At 44.2% G+C, this 19,782-nt stretch overlaps 1 protein-coding gene across 8 annotated transcripts in view; it reads right to left on the reverse strand.

The window, feature by feature from the left end:
• MYH10 (myosin heavy chain 10) overlaps nt 1-19,782 on the reverse strand; it is a 120,672-nt gene that overhangs the window by 58,211 nt on the left and 42,679 nt on the right. For 4 of the 8 annotated variants that reach the window (XM_038536839.1, XM_038536840.1, XM_038536841.1 and 1 more), the window contains 8 exons: nt 19,299-19,328; nt 13,784-13,876; nt 5,481-5,544; nt 4,185-4,283; nt 1,992-2,135; nt 1,661-1,756; nt 870-988; nt 67-219 (listed from right to left, as the gene is read on the reverse strand). In XM_038536839.1, coding sequence (XP_038392767.1) covers nt 67-219; nt 870-988; nt 1,661-1,756; nt 1,992-2,135; nt 4,185-4,283; nt 5,481-5,544; nt 13,784-13,876; nt 19,299-19,328 — 798 coding nt within the window. The remainder of the gene's footprint in view (nt 1-66; nt 220-869; nt 989-1,660; nt 1,757-1,991; nt 2,136-4,184; nt 4,284-5,480; nt 5,545-13,783; nt 13,877-19,298; nt 19,329-19,782) is intronic. The other 4 variants (XM_038536834.1, XM_038536837.1, XM_038536835.1 and 1 more) reach the window with 2 other exon arrangements.

The raw sequence follows: 19,782 nt of genomic DNA on the forward strand, positions 1-19,782 counted from the left end.
GAATAAAAAATAGGAGGGGGAGAGGAGGAAAGAGAGCGAGAGTGACATGGTGACAGAGTGACATACCTCAAATATTTCGAATCCAGCGATATCCAGGATTCCAATAAAAGATGCGCCCTGACGCTTGGTCCTGTCCAGAGCTTTGTTGATACGGTGAACGAGCCAACGGAAGAGCCGCTCATAGGTAGCTTTTGCCAATGCTTCTACCGCAAAATCTGCCTAGAATTAGACAGTATCAACTATTTGTTCTGGAAACGATCTCAGCAAAGCCTTACAGGGTGTCATCTGGAGCTTAACTGTTCTATAGCACTCCCGAAACCTAAAAGAGCCCTTACTACTTAATCGTGTCTTGATTTTATATGGCAACGGAGGGCATTAGTTCAATGGAGAACTGTACACTAGAACTGTACACTAGAGATAACTGTACACTAGAGATTTAGGGGAAAGGTGAAGATGCCCAGGAGAAATAAGCCTGTCCCTATGCCCTCAGGGCTCTGTGCGGCCTATCTAGTCTGAAAGGAGTCTGCCATGAGATGGGTGAGCCTCCTCCTACATCTTTGGTGCTGGGGCCACCCACACAGGGACCAGGGGACACTGCGCCCCACCAAGGAACGGGCATCTACAGCTTTGTCCTCCTAGATGATCTATTGACCTGGGGAAAATCTAGGGTGACATTTCACATTTACTTTTTAAACAGTCACCTTTAAAATATTTCTGAGAAAGAGAACACTGTATAAGAATAAAATAGCCGGTACCAAGAAACACCTGCTACAGAGAGCTTTCATTAATGTCTGTTACTCGCCAAGCGGAGGGTCTTAGGACGCTGGTTTGTCATTCAAAGAAATGGGTAACGACAATGCTAAACTCACTTGTTCTTTGGTCTGGGCTTTCTGCACATAGTCTCGGCCGACCTTGATCCGGGGGGTGAGGATGGCCCGCGTGAACTCCATCACGTTCATCCCAAGAAGATGGCAGAGTTTCTGTGCAACTAGAGCGTGAAAAGTCTCCTAAATACTAGACTTCTACCTATGATCTGGTCACAACGTCCTCCCTAAGAAGCCTTATCAAGAAATAAACTGAGTAAGTCTTAAAGGAGGACAAGGTTTAGGCCTTCATCCTTTCAAATGAACAGTACCCATTCTTAGATCATAAGAGGCAGGCCGCAGATACTAATTCTGGGTTGTTTGATGTAAGTCACGGAGTCTTAGAACCCACCGATGGTGCACAGGAGAGTTAAGTCCACATTTAACATTTCAAAGCTGGAAGGTTTCATATTAAAATCTGGATTTCCTTGAAAAATAACATCTGGAAACACAGGCCTCTATTCCCGGCAAGGGAATAACTGGCCAGAATCTACACCTGCAGCCCCCATTCCGATGAGCCGCATGTTCTCCGCAGCTCGTGGTCTACTGGCCCCAGTTCCCAAAGCACCCCCAGTGCTGGGGCAGGGTCTCCACTGCCAGTCTGGCTTGCCCCTCACTCAGGGAACTGGTCGGCCCCCATGTGGGCTTGCAGGCCCCCACTCTCCTCCCGACAGCTTGCAGGAAAGCCTCAGGAACACTTTTACACTCACATCACAACATGCGCTTGTGACACCACCACCACCACAACACAACAACAAATGTCCAAACACAAACAAAATCCCTACTGGTCCGCTTACCTGTGTTCTCTGGCATGGATGCTTGATCAGTATTTCGCTCCTTTTTGAAAGAAATATTTCCGAACTGTAGCACTGATGACACTACTTTAAGCATTGCTTTATAAGGACATAAAAAGAAAAAAAGCAAAACTATTGCATCAGAATGTAGTAAAGACATCTCCTCATTTATTTTGTGCTCAAAAGCAGCTACATAGAACTTTTCAGTATCTCAGGTCCCAGGAACTCATACAGGTGGTTCTTGTTATTTCCTTGGTCGTTTCTTAGCTTTTGTTCTCCACCCCCGTGAGTCCTATTTAAGTGGGCAGCAGAGACTCAGGAAAACCCTACGTACACAGAATCTCCTCGTGAGAGAAGCCCATGATGTGCATTGCTTCCATGGTTTCCTGAAAGTTGTCCTTGTCTTGCTGTCCCGGGATGGGAATATAGCCGTTGGAGAGGAATCTGTAGTTATTAAATCCTTCGAGGAGCAAATCCGCTAGAAGAAAACAGAAATAAGTTACAGTTTAATGCCCCTGCAGACCAAACACACCCACCTGGGCTGATCTTCACTACCACACATAGTTTCCTGCCATACCTATTCTTTCTTTGCAGATTCATTTTATTTTTTAAAGATTTTATTTGAGAGAAAGAGCAGGAGAGAGAGAGAGAGAGAGAGAGCAAGCACAAGCAGGGCAAGGGGCAGAGGGAGAAGGAGAAGCAGACACCCTGCTGAGCAGGGAGCCCGATGCAGGACTCCATCCCAGGACCCTGAGATCATGACCTGAGCTGAAGGCAGATGCTTCACCAACTGAGGCCCCCAGGCATCCTTCAGCGAAGTGGTTGATAGCGACATGGACCTGAAGACCCTCATGTTGAAGGTACAGACTTCCAGCCCAGCCAATGCTCTGAAACCCTTTCTCTTGAGTCAGTTTGTCTGGTAGTGAATTTGCCTTTGCGGGTGATGCACAACCCCTATTTATGACAGGCTATTCTAAGGGCCGCCCCCATTGACCATGATGCTTTAGGGGCCATGAGTTAGAACTTAAGAGAGCAGTGGGATGTTTCTCAGGAGGGATGAGCAGAGACAGGGCTCTCTCCCCTCACATGGGATGTTACCATGTGCTCTCCTGCAGAGAATTTCTGCGAGCACGCCTCTCTTAATTCTTACACCTGCTCTGGGTACTGACTGCTTTCTTTTCCTACCTCCTTCTTCTAACACTTTGATCCCCCTTTTTTTTTTTCTTAATTCACATTACTAGCACAGAGTTACTGCCAGTCTGAAAGCCTGCGGGTGTCCTCCTCTCCAGCATTGACGGTCATCGGCTTGAATGCTTAGTTTCTAACAGCAGTGACTCTTACTTTTTCTTGCACGTCTTGGTCTCATTTCTGGGCTCAACGCATGCACAGGTGTCTGTGGTTATTAGCAAGAGCCTGGACCCTAGATGACAAAAGCAGTACGACGCCTGTGTCTGTTGGTATCTCTGGAGAACATACGTAATGTCGCAGAGAAGGAATCAGGAAGTTGTACATCCTCCCCTCACCCTCAAATATCTCTGATCCAGCAAATTTCTGCTTGGGAACCTTGCCCCACCCAGTCCCTAAGCTTCCAGTCCTTAGGATTTGTGACAAAATAAAAGTCCATGATAAGCTCCTTCTTGTACTAGTGGAAGCATAGCATATATTTTCCATTATAAGCCTGGGAACAAAAATATTTAACTCAATTTTATAATTTTTTTTCTGACTTTTTATCCTTGTAAATGTTGAAACAGAACTTGTATGAAACCCCATCATTTGTCCTCTAATTTAAAACTTATTTCTTTACTTATTATTTATTCGGGAGAGAGCATAAGCAAGGGGAGCAACAGGCAGAGGGAGGGGGAAAAGAAGACTCCTCATTGAGCAGGGGGCCCAATGCAGGGCTTGATCCCAGGACCCCGGAATCGACCTGAGCTGAAGGCAGACATTTAACCAACTGAGCCACCCAGGCACCCCTGAAACTTTTTTAAAGAAAAGAAATATACATACTGAAAATAATGTAACACGAGCCATGTAACTGCCATTTAAAATAAAGTATTTATCCCATGGAATGGAGGTTAAATTTCATTTCCATTTGGTGTGTATACAAATGACAGTCAACCCTGGAACCCCATGGGTCTGAGCGGCATGGGTCCACCTGCACACGAGTTTTTTCTGATAGAATACGGTTCTGTAAATGTGTGCTTTCTTCCTTATGGTTTTCTCAGCATTTCTTCCTCTATTTCCGTTATTGTAAGAATACAGCATATAATACACAGAACATACAAAATACGCGTTAAAGGACTGGTGATCGGTAAGCCTTCTAGTCCATCATAGGCTCTCGTAGTTAACTTCTGGAGAAGTCACAAGTTATTTGCAGATTTGTGACGGTGCAGGGAGTGGTGCCTCTAGCCCCCATATTGTTCTGAGGGTCAACTGTACTGTTTCCCCAAAATGTTCTCTTTCAATAAAATTATTACTAAAAAAAAATTCAAATAAATATAAAATAGTAAGAAACTTTAGAACTTACACTTTAGGTGTTCTCCTGCTCCAGATAACAACTGGTAAAAGATATGAAAAGTACGCTCATCTTTTGCTTGACGAACAGCACGAGATTTTTCCAGAAGGTCTGAGTGGGGATGGTTAAGGATGGAATAGAAAAGGTGGCCTCCCCTCTGAGTCTATACAAATGTAAAGCATAAAACATTTTCTTTCTGGGATATATATTAACCCTCCTGTGATTAACCACTCTGAATGATGAAAAATTGTAAGTGAAAAAGGAAAATTCAGGCACTCATGTCCCTAGCTAATCTGCGAGAATGGTGGATGGGAGGGGGATAGAAGATCAGGGTGCTTCCCTCGCCCCACTCCACCCCACCCGTACTCCTAATCCAGGTTATTTTCAAAGAACACAGCGCTAAACCAGGAACTCTAAGAAGCTGTAAAAAGGAAGCTGAGCTGTTGGAGGCAGAGTCAGGAACCAAAGCTCGGTTCAACCCCACAACCCATGTGCTTGGCCCGTGCCCCCCAAGGACCCCTCACAGAAACCCTCATGCAAGTGGCGCCAGCCCCTCTACACCCACGGTCTTGCTCGGACTTTCCAAATACTCTTGAGAGCACCCTGACCTGGTGAACCACTGGCCTCCTCTGGCTGCTTCTCCAGAGCCAGCTGTGGCACCCCTCACCTGGAAACGTTTTATTTCTATCACTGAATCTCTGGCACTTGCCTGAAGTAGCTGAGAACTGTCACATGTCTCCTTCCTAACTGGCACACTATGATTCAGAATCATTTCTGTTATTTCTCTAATCAAGTTAATTCTACGTAGACTGAGCATTTCTGACAGCTACTTGAGGCATGTGACATTTCCTAGGACTATTTTATGTGTTGGACATTTGTTTTTCCTCTGGTCTTATTCTGTGTAACACTAATCAAAACTAGTAGAACTCTGTACTTTTACAAGGCTTGTTTTGAGGGTATGTGCCCGTCCCAATACTACCAGAAGCAGATGGTAATAAAGGGCTAACCCGACACCCAACAGGAAACTGAACGGTGGTTCAATAGGATGGCCTTCACCTGGAGGTCCTCTCCAATGCCCCCGCCCTGTGAACAGGGTAGGACCTGGTGTTAAAAACAAACCCCACCAACAAAACAATGCTGAGGGATTAACATTCAGTAGCTGGAAGTATCTGACCAGGTCACCATCTCTCCGGGCTTCAGGCTGATCATCTGGGTGGTGATGGCAGCGATGCCACAGAGGGTCACCTCAAGGCTAGACAAAGATGAAATCCCTCTTTAGTTTGGATTATGTTGTTATGAAAAGGATACATGTTTCAATGTTGGCCCCAACAATATAGCCAGTTACATCAAAGTTGATTCGAATAAACTTGCCCTGAAAACAAATCACAGCAAGAAAATTAAAAATAAGTAAGGACACAGATGATACGAACACTGTAATAAGATGATAAATCAAAGCGCCCTGCCAAGTATCCGTTAGTTATACAAAAATGGGTCTTAAATATTGTCTCCAATAGAAAGAGAAGGAAAAAGCCTCAGTAAATTCCCCCAAAGCATCAACAGGACAGGCGACCTTCCTGAGCTGTAACATAATAAAAACGAGATCCTAATCATTTAGAACTTTTAAGAAGCTCTTCCACATAATCTGAGATAAGAGGTTTAACAGCATTAAAGGAACACTGTATCCCACCTTATAATGACAGGCTTGAAAAACAGAATAATGTAATTCCCTAGGAAAACAGAAATCTATTCAAGAAAAAAAAAAGAGAACTTGAATAGATTGTAATAATAAAAAATGAAATATAATTACTTCTTCAAAAATGGTGGGTTGGTCTGATCAAACAGTTTTGCCAGTTCCTAAGAAATATTTAATGGCCTTACTACACATAACTGTTTTAAGGAAATAGAAATAGTGGCAATTTCATAATTCATTTCATAAAGTTATCATAATACCAAATATCAAAGCTGGTAATGTGATCATTAAAATGAGAAAGCAAAAATAAAATAAAAGCAAGTATCTCACAAATTAAATCCTTTGCCTGACAATGGCAATGAACGGTTTATTCCAGGACTTAGTCCTTCAAAGCTCACTTGTCACACAAATGGTCAAGGGAGTGGAGGGCTTTCTATGGGGAAATGGACAAGCTGATTCCAAGATTTACAGGGAAATGGAAAGGACCTAAAAAAGTCACAACAATGTTGAGGAAGAACAGAGCCTCAAGGACTCACACTACTAGATTTCAAAAAGCTGTAAGTTTATTAGGACAGGTTGGTATTGGTGGGAGGATAGAGATACAGATCAATGGATTTGAAGAGTCCAGAAATAGACCACATGTATATGGTCAATTCATCTTCACAAAAGGTGCCAAGATAATTTAACAGAGAAACGACCAATCTTTAAAAACAAACAAAAAAACAAAACGAAACAAAACAAAACAACAACAAACGGGTGCCTGAAAAATATGTAAAATGAAACCAAAAGAACTTACAGCCTTCCTCACACCATGTAAAAAAGGTAACTCAAAAGAGATCATAAATGTGAAGTACAGGCTAAAACCATAAACTTCCAAAAGAAAACAGGAGAAAATCCTTATGACCTTAAAGTAGAGAAAGACTTCTTAGAAAACATGCCAAGAGCACGAACCTTTAGTTTATCAACTAAAAACTGATAAACTAGATTTCATCAGAATCTAAAGCTTCTAATTTTCAAGACACTGAAGAAAATGAAAGGAGAAACCACAGACTAGCAGAAAATATTTGCAAACTACCTACCTGGTAAAAGACTTGTTCCTAGAGTATATTAAAAAACTCTTACAACTCAATAACAAGACAAACAACACAAAAAAACCACTGGGTAAATTATCTAAACAGATTATTTCATCAAAGAAGATATGTAAACAGTCAGTAGTATACAAAAGGATTGCTCAATGTCATAAGTTAAAAAAAATCACAAGACAAAAATGAAAAGTTGCTTGTTTGGGTAGTTCTGTTTTTTGGGAGCGTGGGGAGAGAGTTTTGTGTCTTTTTTTTTTTTTTAAGATTTTTATCTATTTATTCATGAGAGACAGAGAGACAGAGACACAGGTAGAGGGAGAAGCAGACTCCCTGCGGGGAGCCCGTTGTGGGACTCGATCCCAGGACCCTGGGGTCACGTCAAGGCAAAGGCAGACGCTCAACTGCTGAGCCAGCCGGGTGCCTCTCTCTCTCTCTCTCTTTTTTTTAAAAAGAAGAAAAACTTTCCCTCCTTCTAAGACAGGCTGTTGTGATCTCACAGAAGTACTACTCTCATGCAAATAATCATTTTACACAAATTGTATGATCATGGCATTGAGAGATGCTAACTTAATGTCCTCCCCGAATGGAAGCAGAATCCTGGGGTTGTGTTCTTCCGACACCTGAAGGACACCGTGGTAAGATGCCTCCAGAGGACAAACAGGTGCTATGGGGACACAGAGGAAGGCTTCAAGAAGGATCACTATTTGAGTCAAGTGATCTTATAGCTTATAAATGTGTTGGTTTGCTGCTGGCTAAATGCTACTAAAGGGAGGTTCTGTGCTTCTCCACTTTAAGCTCTCTGTTGGGGCACCTGGGGGGGGCTCAGTTGGTGAAGTGTCTGCCTTGAGCTCAGGTCATGATCCTGAGGTCCTGGGATTGAGTCCCACATCGGGCTCCCTGCTCAGTGGGGAGTGTGATTCTCCCTCTGCCTCTCCTCCTGTGCGCTCTCTCTCTTAAATAAAAAATTTTAAAATCTTTAAAAAAATAAAAGTACTATGAATGGCAGGAGTCCATGACACATGACAACCCGATTTTGATCTCCCATTAGTAAGCATTCCATAAGAGAGAAACCACTCCATACTTTTCAAGGGAAAATTAGGACCTTCTGGCCAACAGCTACTTCAAGTGGCACCTGGGGGCCCCTCTATGCTCCTCTGCCAACAGGGCCTCTTCGAACGTTACGTGGAGAAACTTGCACTTACGCTCCCTGCCCCACATCTGACTGCCACACAGGCAAGATTATTCAAGTCATCGTAATATCTGGAATCTACTTCCAAACATCACAGCATCGAGGGCGTGCTCTGTGTGTGAGCTCACACCACTAAAAATCCTCCAGTCTGGGAGCAGCTTCTGCCCTAAATGGGGAAAGCCATCCTAGGAGTAATGAGCTAGATTTAACCCGAGACCAGATGGCGGGGTTGAAGGCTTCAGCTATCTTCATCTCCAAACTGTACCAGAAGCTTTGTTCATGAGTAAGGGGAGTTAATCAAGTGGTCTCGTTGCTTAATATAACAGAGAGGAGGATTCCTGGGGTGACGTGGAAGGACGCAGACACCTCCACTATGGTGGGAACAGGGTGCAGAGACTCCAGAAAGGCCTGGAGGCCGTGGTGTCTGTCGGGAAGGCTGCTTTGAGCTCCAGGCTGAAAGGGCTGCATGCCGGGTTTCTACCGCAGGTCACACTGTCTTGTGACAAAGTCACATCAGCCCCCAAAAGTCTTTAGGAGGAGGGTGCGAGTGCTCAAGAACACAGCAGGGACTGCATTCAACTGATTTCACAAAACCATTTCTAGTGTCTGTTTGCTAACAAGTACAGGCAAGGGCCCAGGGCTCTGGCTTGTGTCCACCATTCTCTGCTCCCCAGAGGTAGGGAGGGCACCCAAGCCTTTATTGACCTCTACTGTGGCTAGTTATCTCCCCAAAGGTACGTAACACCAGGAGTTGCCAAACTGGCTTAATTCTGTCCAGAGGAAAGAAAAAAAAAAAACATTTGCATAAAGACAGACTTTTTCCTACCAAAAGTTTCTGGGAGGAGACGTCTCTACTGATACAAGTCAGAAATTGAAGTCCCTGTTTCAAAAGTTTCATTACAAGAGAGTCATTTGACATCAATCCCCTCCATCTGGAACGCATCTGACTTCTCCATAAACAGAATGGGACTAACTGTGAATGATTATTTTCGTAAGGGTAATGTTCTCCTCAAAGAAGCCCCTCTAATACAAACCATACGCTAGCATCTATGAAAGAAAAGATACTCTTCAGGAAATTATTCATCTCTATCAGATCAAAGAGAGGGAAACAAATGGATTCTAAAAGCTTACAGAGTTTATAGTTCCAAATATTTCCACTGCAAGCCTGTGTCTTGTAAAGCCTCCACGCAGCTCCACCGTACATGCAACGGGTTTCTCACCCATCACGTTGCTCTTCTGGTGTGACGTGGGACATCCTTCCCGGCCCCAGGCCTGGCCTGGCCCCAAAGCTGTCACTTCCCAGGTTACCTTAGACTGCTCGAGCTTCCAAAACCAGGGCACGTGTGTTCCTGGAGGGTCCAGCCCATGCAACACACACTCCCTGGGCTCAACTGTGCACTATGGCATGTCATTGAAAATACACTAAGGTCAAGACCCAGATGGAAAAAAAAAAAAAAAAAAAAAGACCCAGATGAAGGCAAGCTCAAGCTCAAGGAGGCCACAGGCTCTTGCTGTGTAGGTAACCACATTGTAATTAAATGTATTCCATTAATGTGCACCTACTGTGTACTTCCATGTGCAAGGCACAGCGCCAGGAACTATGGATCCAGAGAGCAGGGAGACAGTCCCTCATGTGAGATACAGGGGTCACCAGGAAGCAGCCTGCTCACCCACAGACTGTGAGTACGTGAGAAAATCCAAGAGGACACCATGCAGAGCCCAGAGAGACCGTCTCGGGTAGAATTTTAGACCAAGCAGGTGTTTAGGAGAAGTGGAAGGAGAACTGTGGACTGATCTGGAAGCGTGGCAACAGGATGTGCTCTGGGCTGGACAGGGGCCACGAGGAAAGTGTGGGGCCTGGGGATTCCTAGCTATTTTATTTTTCTGGGTTTTTGTTGTTGTGTTTTGTTTTACACTTATGCAACTGGGGGGGGTGGTGCTGATGGGACCACATCCTGACAGAAGATGTAAGGAACAGATTTCAAGTAGAAAAGGTTCCATATGGAACACATGACATCTGAGAGACCTATTCAGACATCCCAATGGAAAAAGCATGTGCACACCATAGTGCCTGGCAGAGGACAGGAGCTCAAGAATTTACTGGAGTGCCCAGCAGCCAAATGTGAATTCTGTACAATGTGGTTAGAAGATGAGCCCAGAGCGCCCCAAGAAGCAAAGCATCGGCCACGCTTGCAGAGAACTGCCAAAGGGACCTTTCAGCTGCATGAGCTCCTGTCCACAGTGTAACCAGATCCTTCACTGTTTTTTTGTGGAACCACTAAAACCAACTACTTGTTGTGGCTTTGTACAGTGAATGCCTTATGATGGGTTAGTAGCTAGCTACTGCTGTTTCTTAAGAAAGAAAAAAAAAAAAAGTCCTACATATCAACATAAAGCTGACTTTCTAAGGATTGCAACCTGAAGCCAACAATGTAAGGACATGTTTGTGTCTCCGTTGAACTAGCTACATGTAAGAACACTGCCTTAGTGAAAAATCTTCTTTCCTTAAAAACGATGAGCTTTTAATAGATTAGAATGAGTAGACTTCGAGATTATCATCCAGTAGTACAAGTGCTTTGGGAGCTGGCACTCCAGCTGACACTGGGCTTACTAAGGATTTAGATTAGATGGGTGATTCTCACTGGAATCCATCTTGTTAGAAAACCATCTAAGAAATTCTTCCTGCCAGTACAATGTAAAGTTAGTTCCGACCAGAATTATTTACACCAACCTTCGGAATAGGATGCATAAATAGTAAGCTTTAAAGAGACTCGTGTATAGTAATTATTTCGCAAATAAATTTCAAAAATGATTACCTTGCTTTAGACTCCAATTTGAAGAAACAAGCTGGACGGGGGTTTCTCAACCTCGACAGTTTGACACTTTGGGCTGGATAATTCTTTGTCGCGGGGCCTGTCCTGTACAATGTTGGATGTTTAGCAGCATCCTTGGCCTCTCCCCACTAGATGCCAGAGGCAAACCACTAAGTGTCACCCAAATCGAACTACCAAAAATGCCTCCAGATGATACCAAATGGCCCCTGAGCATCTCCAACTGAGAACCACTGATCTAGAGTAATGCAAATTACAGGTCACAACTTATATTTGTCAATACAGAAATCTCTCTAATGACGTGTGGAAGCCAACTTCCAAGATGGCCTTGGTAATCCCTAACCTTGGCGTTCCCATTGTTGTGTAATTGTGTAGTTCCCTTGCTCCCACTGTACCAGAGCTGGTCTGACTGACCAGTAGAATACATCAAAGGACTAGTGTGTGACTTCCAAGGTCGTAAAGAGCATTCACTGTGTGGCTTCTGTCCTGCTCTCTTGGATCACCTGCTCTAGGGGAACACCAGCTGCCAGGTCATAAGCGGGCATGCCTCCAGAGAGGCCTCAAGGTGAGGAACCAAGGATTCCTGCCAAAAGCTGCCCAAGTCAGCTTGGAAGAAGATCCTGCAGAGGACTACAGCCCCAGCCAACACCACCTTAGTGGTGGTGAGAGGCCCCGAGTCAGAACCACCCATCACACAGACATGTCAAGTGATACAGGTTTCAGGTCACTAGGGTCAGGGCAATTTGTTACACAGCAACAGCTGACTAATACAGAATACTACTTCCATCTGCACCAAACACAAAATCGCTGGCAGGCAGATGGATCCCGACCACTTAGTGACAGACTCACGACATTCTTTACCAAAGAACAAGGACTGGTTGGCTGCAATTTATCTTTTCTAAGCAAAGAGGGGACACCTAATCACAAAATGGTTTCTCCTGAATTTAAAGTGTGGTTTGGGGCAGGGGGGAATCAGAATAGATTGGTAACTTCACATTTATGTGGTAAAACGAAACATTTTCCACTAAGAAATCCTTGCAAATCTTCATAGAGATGCACATACCAAAGCTGGTAGCTCACTGTTTCTTCTATCCCGTGATATAGCCACTAAACACAGGGCTTTCAGTGGGAAGAATTTAAGATTTAAATATGGCTCAGGCTCAATGCTGAAGATCCAGGGGATGATGACAAAAACTCTATAAATGAAGCTTAGTGCCCCCAAATCTTTTATAAACCCCAAAGTCACACCCAGACTTTCTCCTGACAGGTATATTCGTATCCCACTCTGTATGTAAAAAGCTAAAAAAAAAACACTACCTAATGAATTTGGATTAAATGAATCTTCAAAATTTATCTTCTGGGAATAAACAATGTCTCAAACAAATAGATCCCTATTTCTTCTGTAACTTGACAGCCTCTTGGACCCTATGAGGCGCCATGGGCTCAGTCGGATGTTCTGCCCCCAATTCTTATGTCAAAGTCCTAAGTCCCAGTGCTTCAGAACAGGACTATATTTGGAGACAGGGTCTTTACAAAGATAATTACGTCCAAACGAGGTCACTAGGGCCCTAGTCCCACAGGACTAGTGTCCTTAACAAGAAAAGAACAGGGCATAGGCACACACAGAGGGAGGATGTGGCCACCGACAAACCAGAGAGGCTACAGAAGAAACCAGCCCTGTTCTCCCTTGGTGTTGGACTTCCAGCCTCCAATACTGAGAAAATAAAGCCCCTCGGTTTGGGGAGCTCTTTATGGCAGTCCTGCAGACTCCTGCAGACAGTTATCTGGCTACCTTTGGGTTCACTGGGTCCTCTGTGATCCCATATCTGGCTGTTTCCACTAACCACCCCAATCTGTGCCGTCAGAAAGTCAACACGAACACCATGACTTCACATCCTCAGGGTAAAACCGTACATCATAATGGTACTAGATTCCCCAAACTACCCCTCAGAGAGTCATGAGAATTAAAGCCTCTCTTAACATGGCCTTCTGAGCTTTTACAAATACTTCTAGTATCAGAGGAGGGAGAAAAAACATAGATATTAACTCAATGATTTAAGGAGAAAGAACTGAAATTGAAGCCCCCTTCCAACCTCACTGTGGAAATGGTTATTGCATCTTGAGGACTATAATCCAGGTGAGGGCTTTACTGCGGGCAGGCCCAATTTGCTGAATATGGTTCTAGAGAAGATCTGCCACTGATGAGTGGCACTGATGAGTGGGCTGGGAGTAGCTGAACAGGGAGAGCTGATCTGGCCATCGCCTAGAAGGCCAGCCCCAGGCAGTCAGGGACAGGTGATCCAACGGAAGGAGAGAGGAAAGCTCTCCAGGAATTGAGCAAGCCAAACAGCTGAGAGGATTTTTACAGAGAAGGAACAGAACAGACTCATTATTCTGACCTCCATATCCTGTAGAAACAGCAAGTATGAACAGGACAATTGATGACACTGAATACCAACTCTGTAGAGCGTGGACATTCCTAGTGCTGTGTGCTAAGTCCTCCATGCCCAGCCAGCAACAAGTGTTACAGATCGTCCCCAAAGATGAAGAACGAGTCATGTGCCATCCAGTATAATTATATGTGGTAAATATATCATTACAATGACTTCCATATTTTTTCCTTTCTAAAATGCGACCACTAGAAAATTGAATATTACGTGAGACCCGTCAATATTTCTACTGGGCGATATCGCTCCATACTGCATTGATTAGCCTCTCCCCAAAATCCAGGAAGAAAAAAGTACTCTAGCTGCTTAATCCCAATAGACATTTAACTAAAAATCAGAGAAATTAAAAGTTTCTGGTGTTTTCAGACTTACAAAGCGAGATGAATTATCATTTTTCACAGTCTTCGCATTTCCAAAGGATTCCAGGATTGGATTTGCTTGCAAAAGCTGCCGTTCAAGTTCCCCCTAAAAGACATCACACACACACACACACACACACACACACACACACACACACACACAGCATATGAACATTAATCTCATGTCTTTACTCCAATCCTCGGGGCCTCGGGGGAAAATACAAAACACATCCTTTTTTTCCCCTCAGTGTTTTCATTTTTTTTTGCCACCCTGTACCCTTTTCGGCTTGATTCTTGGTCCCACTGGGCTCTGTCAAAGGAAAACAATTTATAAAGTTTATAAAGTGATCAGAGGGATCAGAAAAGGTTACACTGAGCACAGAAGAGAACTCTAAGGGCAGGGCACATAAATTAGGTGGAGAATTGTGAAAATAAAGCAAACACGTTTTCATGAAATGAAATCTAGCAGGACGCTGCGATGAAGAACATATCAACACTTACGCTTCTGTTCATTTGTCCTCTGCCTTGTTCCAGTGACTTAAGGCAGCCAATTCTAATAATCACCACTAGACTGTGGAAGACATGCCAAGGGCTTCACGCAGTGTCTTAATGATGCAGACAGGGCAATGTCCTCACCTCCACTTTCAGACAGGACAGAGATGCAGATGCTGTTACGGCCTCTTGCTCAAATTTTAAGGGCTAAGTAGAGTCTGTGATAACCTACATGCTTTATCAGTGTCTTTAGTTACGTGCAGCAAATTCAGCTAGAAGGCAGGTTTTTACAAACAGAAGATGTAAGCACGTTAATATGTGCCTTGATCATGACACACAATAGGAAGCTGTATGAGAAAGCACGATGCCATCACCGGCCACAAACAGCACTAGAAAGTGACGTTGTGTTCCTGGAATGTAATTTTAGAATTATATCGTAGGGCTTAGAGAAATCTGCTTTTTCCAAACACAGATCTTACCCCTGTATTTTAGAATACCAGTATTCTAGACCTGAAGAAAGCCTTACAAACCACCAGGCAAATGGGATTCTCTAAGCAAGAGAGGGATAAAGGGACCTTCACATAAGATTCTTAAACTCATGGCCAGCTGCTGCATGATGCAGAACAAATGTGTGCCATACACTCAGTCTTAGCATCTAGTGCAGCAGGAAGGGTGGGGAAGTGCTATGGAGGCCCAGGGCACAGGGAGGTACTTCCCCACAGGTCTACACTTTAGCATTTATCTCAATTGTCCAGATCTTGACAGGTCTCAAGCACAACATACATCTGTGCTATGGACTTCCTTTCTTGGCATTAGATAGGATGCTCCCTTGCAGCGCATCCTCTGGTTTATGGACTTCAAAATACCAGATTATTTCTGATGTAAATCTTTCTAACCATTATACGCTCCCCAGATTTCTTAAATTTGGTATCCTGGGGACCAATCTGAACAACTGAGAAGCATCATTAAGAATGGCAGTTATTGGGGTGCTTGGGGCACTCCATTGGTTACACGACTGCCTTCAGCTCAGGTCATGACCCTGGGGTCCTGGGATCGAGCCCCACGTTGGGCTGGCCATGACCAACATCTTACAAAGTCTTGGGTATCCTAGCGCTGCGCAAACTGGGCTCCAGAATCCTCCTTACCTCACGTGGTTTGTGTGATCAGAATGTAAAAACTGTCAGAAAAACCCTGAATTTTCATAAATGGGGCATTACCTTTACACTAACCACCTACTGTTAGATCAGGGAACTAGAATCTAGATTCCTTAAAATGACACACTATCATCCTGTCAAATCATAAGGTAAAAAAAAATACTTTAGGGCACCTGGATGGCTCAGCAGTTGGGCATCTGCCTTCAGCTCAGGGTTGGGATCCTGGAGTCCCGGGATCGAGTCCTGCATTGAGCTCCCTATGTGGAGCCTGCTTCTCCCTCTGCCTGTGTCTCTGCCTTTCTTTCCTCTCTCTCTGTCTCTCATGAATAAATAAAATCTTAAAAAAAAAAAACTTTAATATTTTACCTTTCAGATGTTTTCCTAATCTGGAGGTAAAACGAGTATGGCACATCTCATTTCAATATTCCCTAGAGGTGGCCACAAGGATTCTTTCCTTCTTTGCGTATTTGGGTGTGCTTATGTGAGTGATCTACTGATTCTAGTCCTTCTGCTGGCTTGTGATAACTGGTCGTATCCTCTGCACTGAGCTCACTGTTGGGTCAGAAGGATGCTCCGGGAGTGTCTGCTGAATGAATGTATGATCAGAAATCCCAAAACCTTCTAGTAGGGTTTGGGGGTGGAATGGTGGTGAGCCAAGGATGGTGGTAAGAATCGAGTCAAGGGTCTTCACTGGCACCATGGTACCTGCCAACTGAGGCACTCCTGGTCTCTGCTGTTGGGGCCACTATGTTAACAGGGTCGTGGTATCACTTTTCTCCTAATAGACTGGTGACATCAATGGGACCAAGTAAAGATCTCAAAAATAACACCAGAAAACACATAAAAAGGGTCTTGAATTAAGAAAGTACCATGACATTTGATCATTTGGGTGTCCTACAATTTCACATTTTGATTAAACAGCTCTAACATCTTTCAAGCAAATTATGGAGCCCCTTAGAAACCATCAGGGGATGGTGGTTCATGCCCTGTGCCGAAGGCAGGCGCTAAACTACTGAGCCACCCAGGGATCATCCATACCCACAGTTTATAATGCTATACTTTAAATGCTGATTACCATTCATTGCTTAAACACTGTGAGCTTCATTTTGAAAATGGGTTTATATTTCCATTAATAAGGATTAAATTCTAAAGGCAAGTACAGGGTGCCTGAGTGGCTCAGAGGTTGAGCATCTGCCTTGGGCTCAGGGCGTGATCCCGGGGTCCTGGGATCGAGTCCCACATCAGGCTCCCCGCAAGGAGCCTGCTTCTCCCTCTGCCTGTGTCTCTGCCTCTATGTCTCTCTCATGGATAAATAAATAAAATCTTTAAAAAAATAACAATAAAAAATAAAAGCAAGTATAAAGGCATGCGGGGACAGCTCAAATGGAGCTTACAAGGAGGAATGCACTAGCCACAAGATGGGGAAACTAACACCCTCACGAATTGCTGGTGGGGCGGGATGCCCAGCAGCACCATCACTCTTTGCTCCTGAGAATGGTGGGGCAGGGCCTCAAAATGGTCAGTGGAACACTACTGGGACCCAGCTCCTAGGTGCACGCCCAGGAGGATGGAAAACATAGGTCCACGCAGACAACTGCACACACGTTCACGGGGGCATCATTCAAAGTGGCCAAAAAATGTATACAATCCAGACATGTGTCAGCTGGTGGATGGGCCGTGTGACTGATTTCATAGAATGAGGTGGCATCCAACCAGGGAAAGGTAGGGCATGTTTACACGCGCTATGACACGGATGAATCTCACAAACGTCATGCTGAGAGGAAGGAGCCACATACGCTAGGGTTCCATTACAGAAGGTACGCACAGTAGGCAAACTCATAGAGACACAAAGGAGATGATGATGAATGGTTTCCGGGGGCTGAAGGGAGGTGGAAGGGGAGGCCTCATGAGTTTCTTTTTGTTTTTGTTTTTTTTCCTCATGAATTTCTTTTTGGGGTGATGAGAAGGTCCTCAAGTCTGCAGCAGGGACAGCTACATAACTCAACATACAAAAAAAAAAAAAATGACAATGCTGAACTGTAGAAATGCATGAATTTTATGGCATGTGAATTAAACCTCAATAAAGCTGTTAAAAAAAAAAAAAAAAGAATGAGCAAGGAGACAAATAAATGACTCACAAAATCAGGAACCCAAAGACGCCTTCCCCTTGGTTCTGATGATTCACGCTACAGTCTGATGACAAAATGCTAGGAACGTATACAAATGGTGCCTGGCACTCTTGAGCAAGTTTTGCCCGCACAGTTCAATGTAAATTCACAAACCAGGGATCTCAAACCAAAAGAAACACCTTGCAAAGTACAGACTTTTGGTGGCCATTCCCAGAATGGGGCAAGGGGGTCCCTGGGAAAGGGGAGGGAGTGTGGGCAGAGAAGAGGTCTCTTGACACAGTCCCCTCCAGGGTTGCTGCCGCTGATGAGCATCCCGTTCCTCAAGCTGAGAACCAGCGCCCTTCTCAGGTTTCTACAAACATAAGCAGAGCTGGACTAGACGACTGTGAAAATAAATGTGGAGAAAAGCAGCTCTGGAAAGTCCGCGCAGCGAGTTCATGCAGGCAAGACATGCACATCAGCGGCCAGAGAAGCTGCTGCCTTTGAGAAGACCTGCTCCGCAGGGACTCCTCTGACCCAAAGTCAAACCCAGGGGTAGGCATGCGACTCACACACCATGGGGATCCACTCTGTAGTTTAAAATGACATCGAAACAAAATGTTAACAACAACGATGTGCGTACTCCACGGTGGATTTGGAAAACCCAAATCTGGCCGTTAATCATCTAACACCGTTTCACTAGTGACCTAAGCACGCATTAAAAGGTCATTTTTAGTGTGTATCAACCAGGCACAAAGAAAAGCTAATTTCTGGTCTAGAGATTCCTTCTGTTATTGATAAAAAAAGCCTTTAAGTATTGTCTAGGATAACAGTTATTTCATTAACCCTTCCAATTTGTATTCACTTGCGCAAATCTGCTCTACAGCGGAAGGAACAAAAGCACACTGTAGGCACCCCCACAGGTGTAATATGGCTTTGCTGTCTGACAGCTAAACAATTTTGAGAAAGACATCTGAAAATCTTGGTATCTAGGACTCTGCCTGCAGAAACTAAGATAATTTCTATTAATAGATCATTTTTGTAGCATCACTCTTCCCTGCTTCAACTGAGCTTGAAATCATCACGCCTGTGGCGGACACTCCAGTGCCTGGGAAAGGGTTAAGTCCAGGACACACATCCCTTCCCTTCAGAGGTGTCTGGCTTGGCACTGCCCTTCTTGTCCTTCTTGGCTTGTCACCTGTCCCTTGCTGTGCTCTGGGGAGCCAGGAGCAGGGGCATTCTCTAATCAGGAAGATCTAACATGCCTCCACTACCTGCCCTGGATACACAAAGTGCTAACTTTATATAGGAAATCATTAAAGCCTTGAAGGTTAAACCGTTTATGGGCTATAAAACTTTAATAGATTAGAAATGTGTGAACCCAAAAAGGTACAACTTTTCGAGCTGCAGCCCCGGACTCAAAATGTAACGTCTGGCACAGAGCGAGCCTCCTGCGTATTTGAGGAGAATCGAAATAATTCCACCTGGTCTTTGAAATACAAAACCCTGAAGGGACAGGCTTCATAAACATGTGATTCAATGTCATGATAAAAGGGCAAATAAGTATCAAAACTCGTCTAGAAAACAAATTTAAAAGCAGGAGGGCATGCTGCTTGCAAAAGAATACATCTGTAAGCAACAACACTTTCAAAATTAAGTTTCCACAGTGAATTTCACTCAGAGCTAACTGTACTTGTTTCTAATGGAGACTCAATCTAGAGACAGAAATTAGTGCAAGCATTCAAGACTGAGAAGCAGAAAGAAAAGCACTTGCCTGATGTTTCACTGGTTTAGGCGATTCCTGCTGTTTGTTACAAACAGATAAATGCAAACGTTAGCGAGTTTGAGTCTTTCCCTGAGCAGTGAGCCACATCCAAAGCACTATGTCAACGTGCAGCTCAGAACCGTGAAAGCGGGTCCAGCTGGCATTCACTCAGCAGGGGCACCTGCCTCTTCTGCACACCTACAGATTAGCAGTAACGGACTCTTCTGTCCTTATCCTTTTCTACCATCAATTGTCCCCAGGTCTCTCTCCTTGCCTCAAGCTGCAGTGGACAGTAACAATGGGCTGTTGTCCACTTTGCAAAAGAACTGCTAAAGATACCTGAGGACCCTCCTTTGGTGGAAATAAGAAATTTTCATAAGCACTGCTTATCGATCGCTAACAATTCTTCCCACAGCTTTGCCAGAAATTAGGTTTCAAGCTAGAACCGTTAATTCCAGTTGGCCTGTTCGGATACCCAGTTAATAGCAATTTC

This window comes from Canis lupus, chromosome 5, assembly GCF_011100685.1.
Source record: "Canis lupus familiaris isolate Mischka breed German Shepherd chromosome 5, alternate assembly UU_Cfam_GSD_1.0, whole genome shotgun sequence".
Classification (NCBI taxonomy): domain Eukaryota; kingdom Metazoa; phylum Chordata; class Mammalia; order Carnivora; family Canidae; genus Canis; species Canis lupus.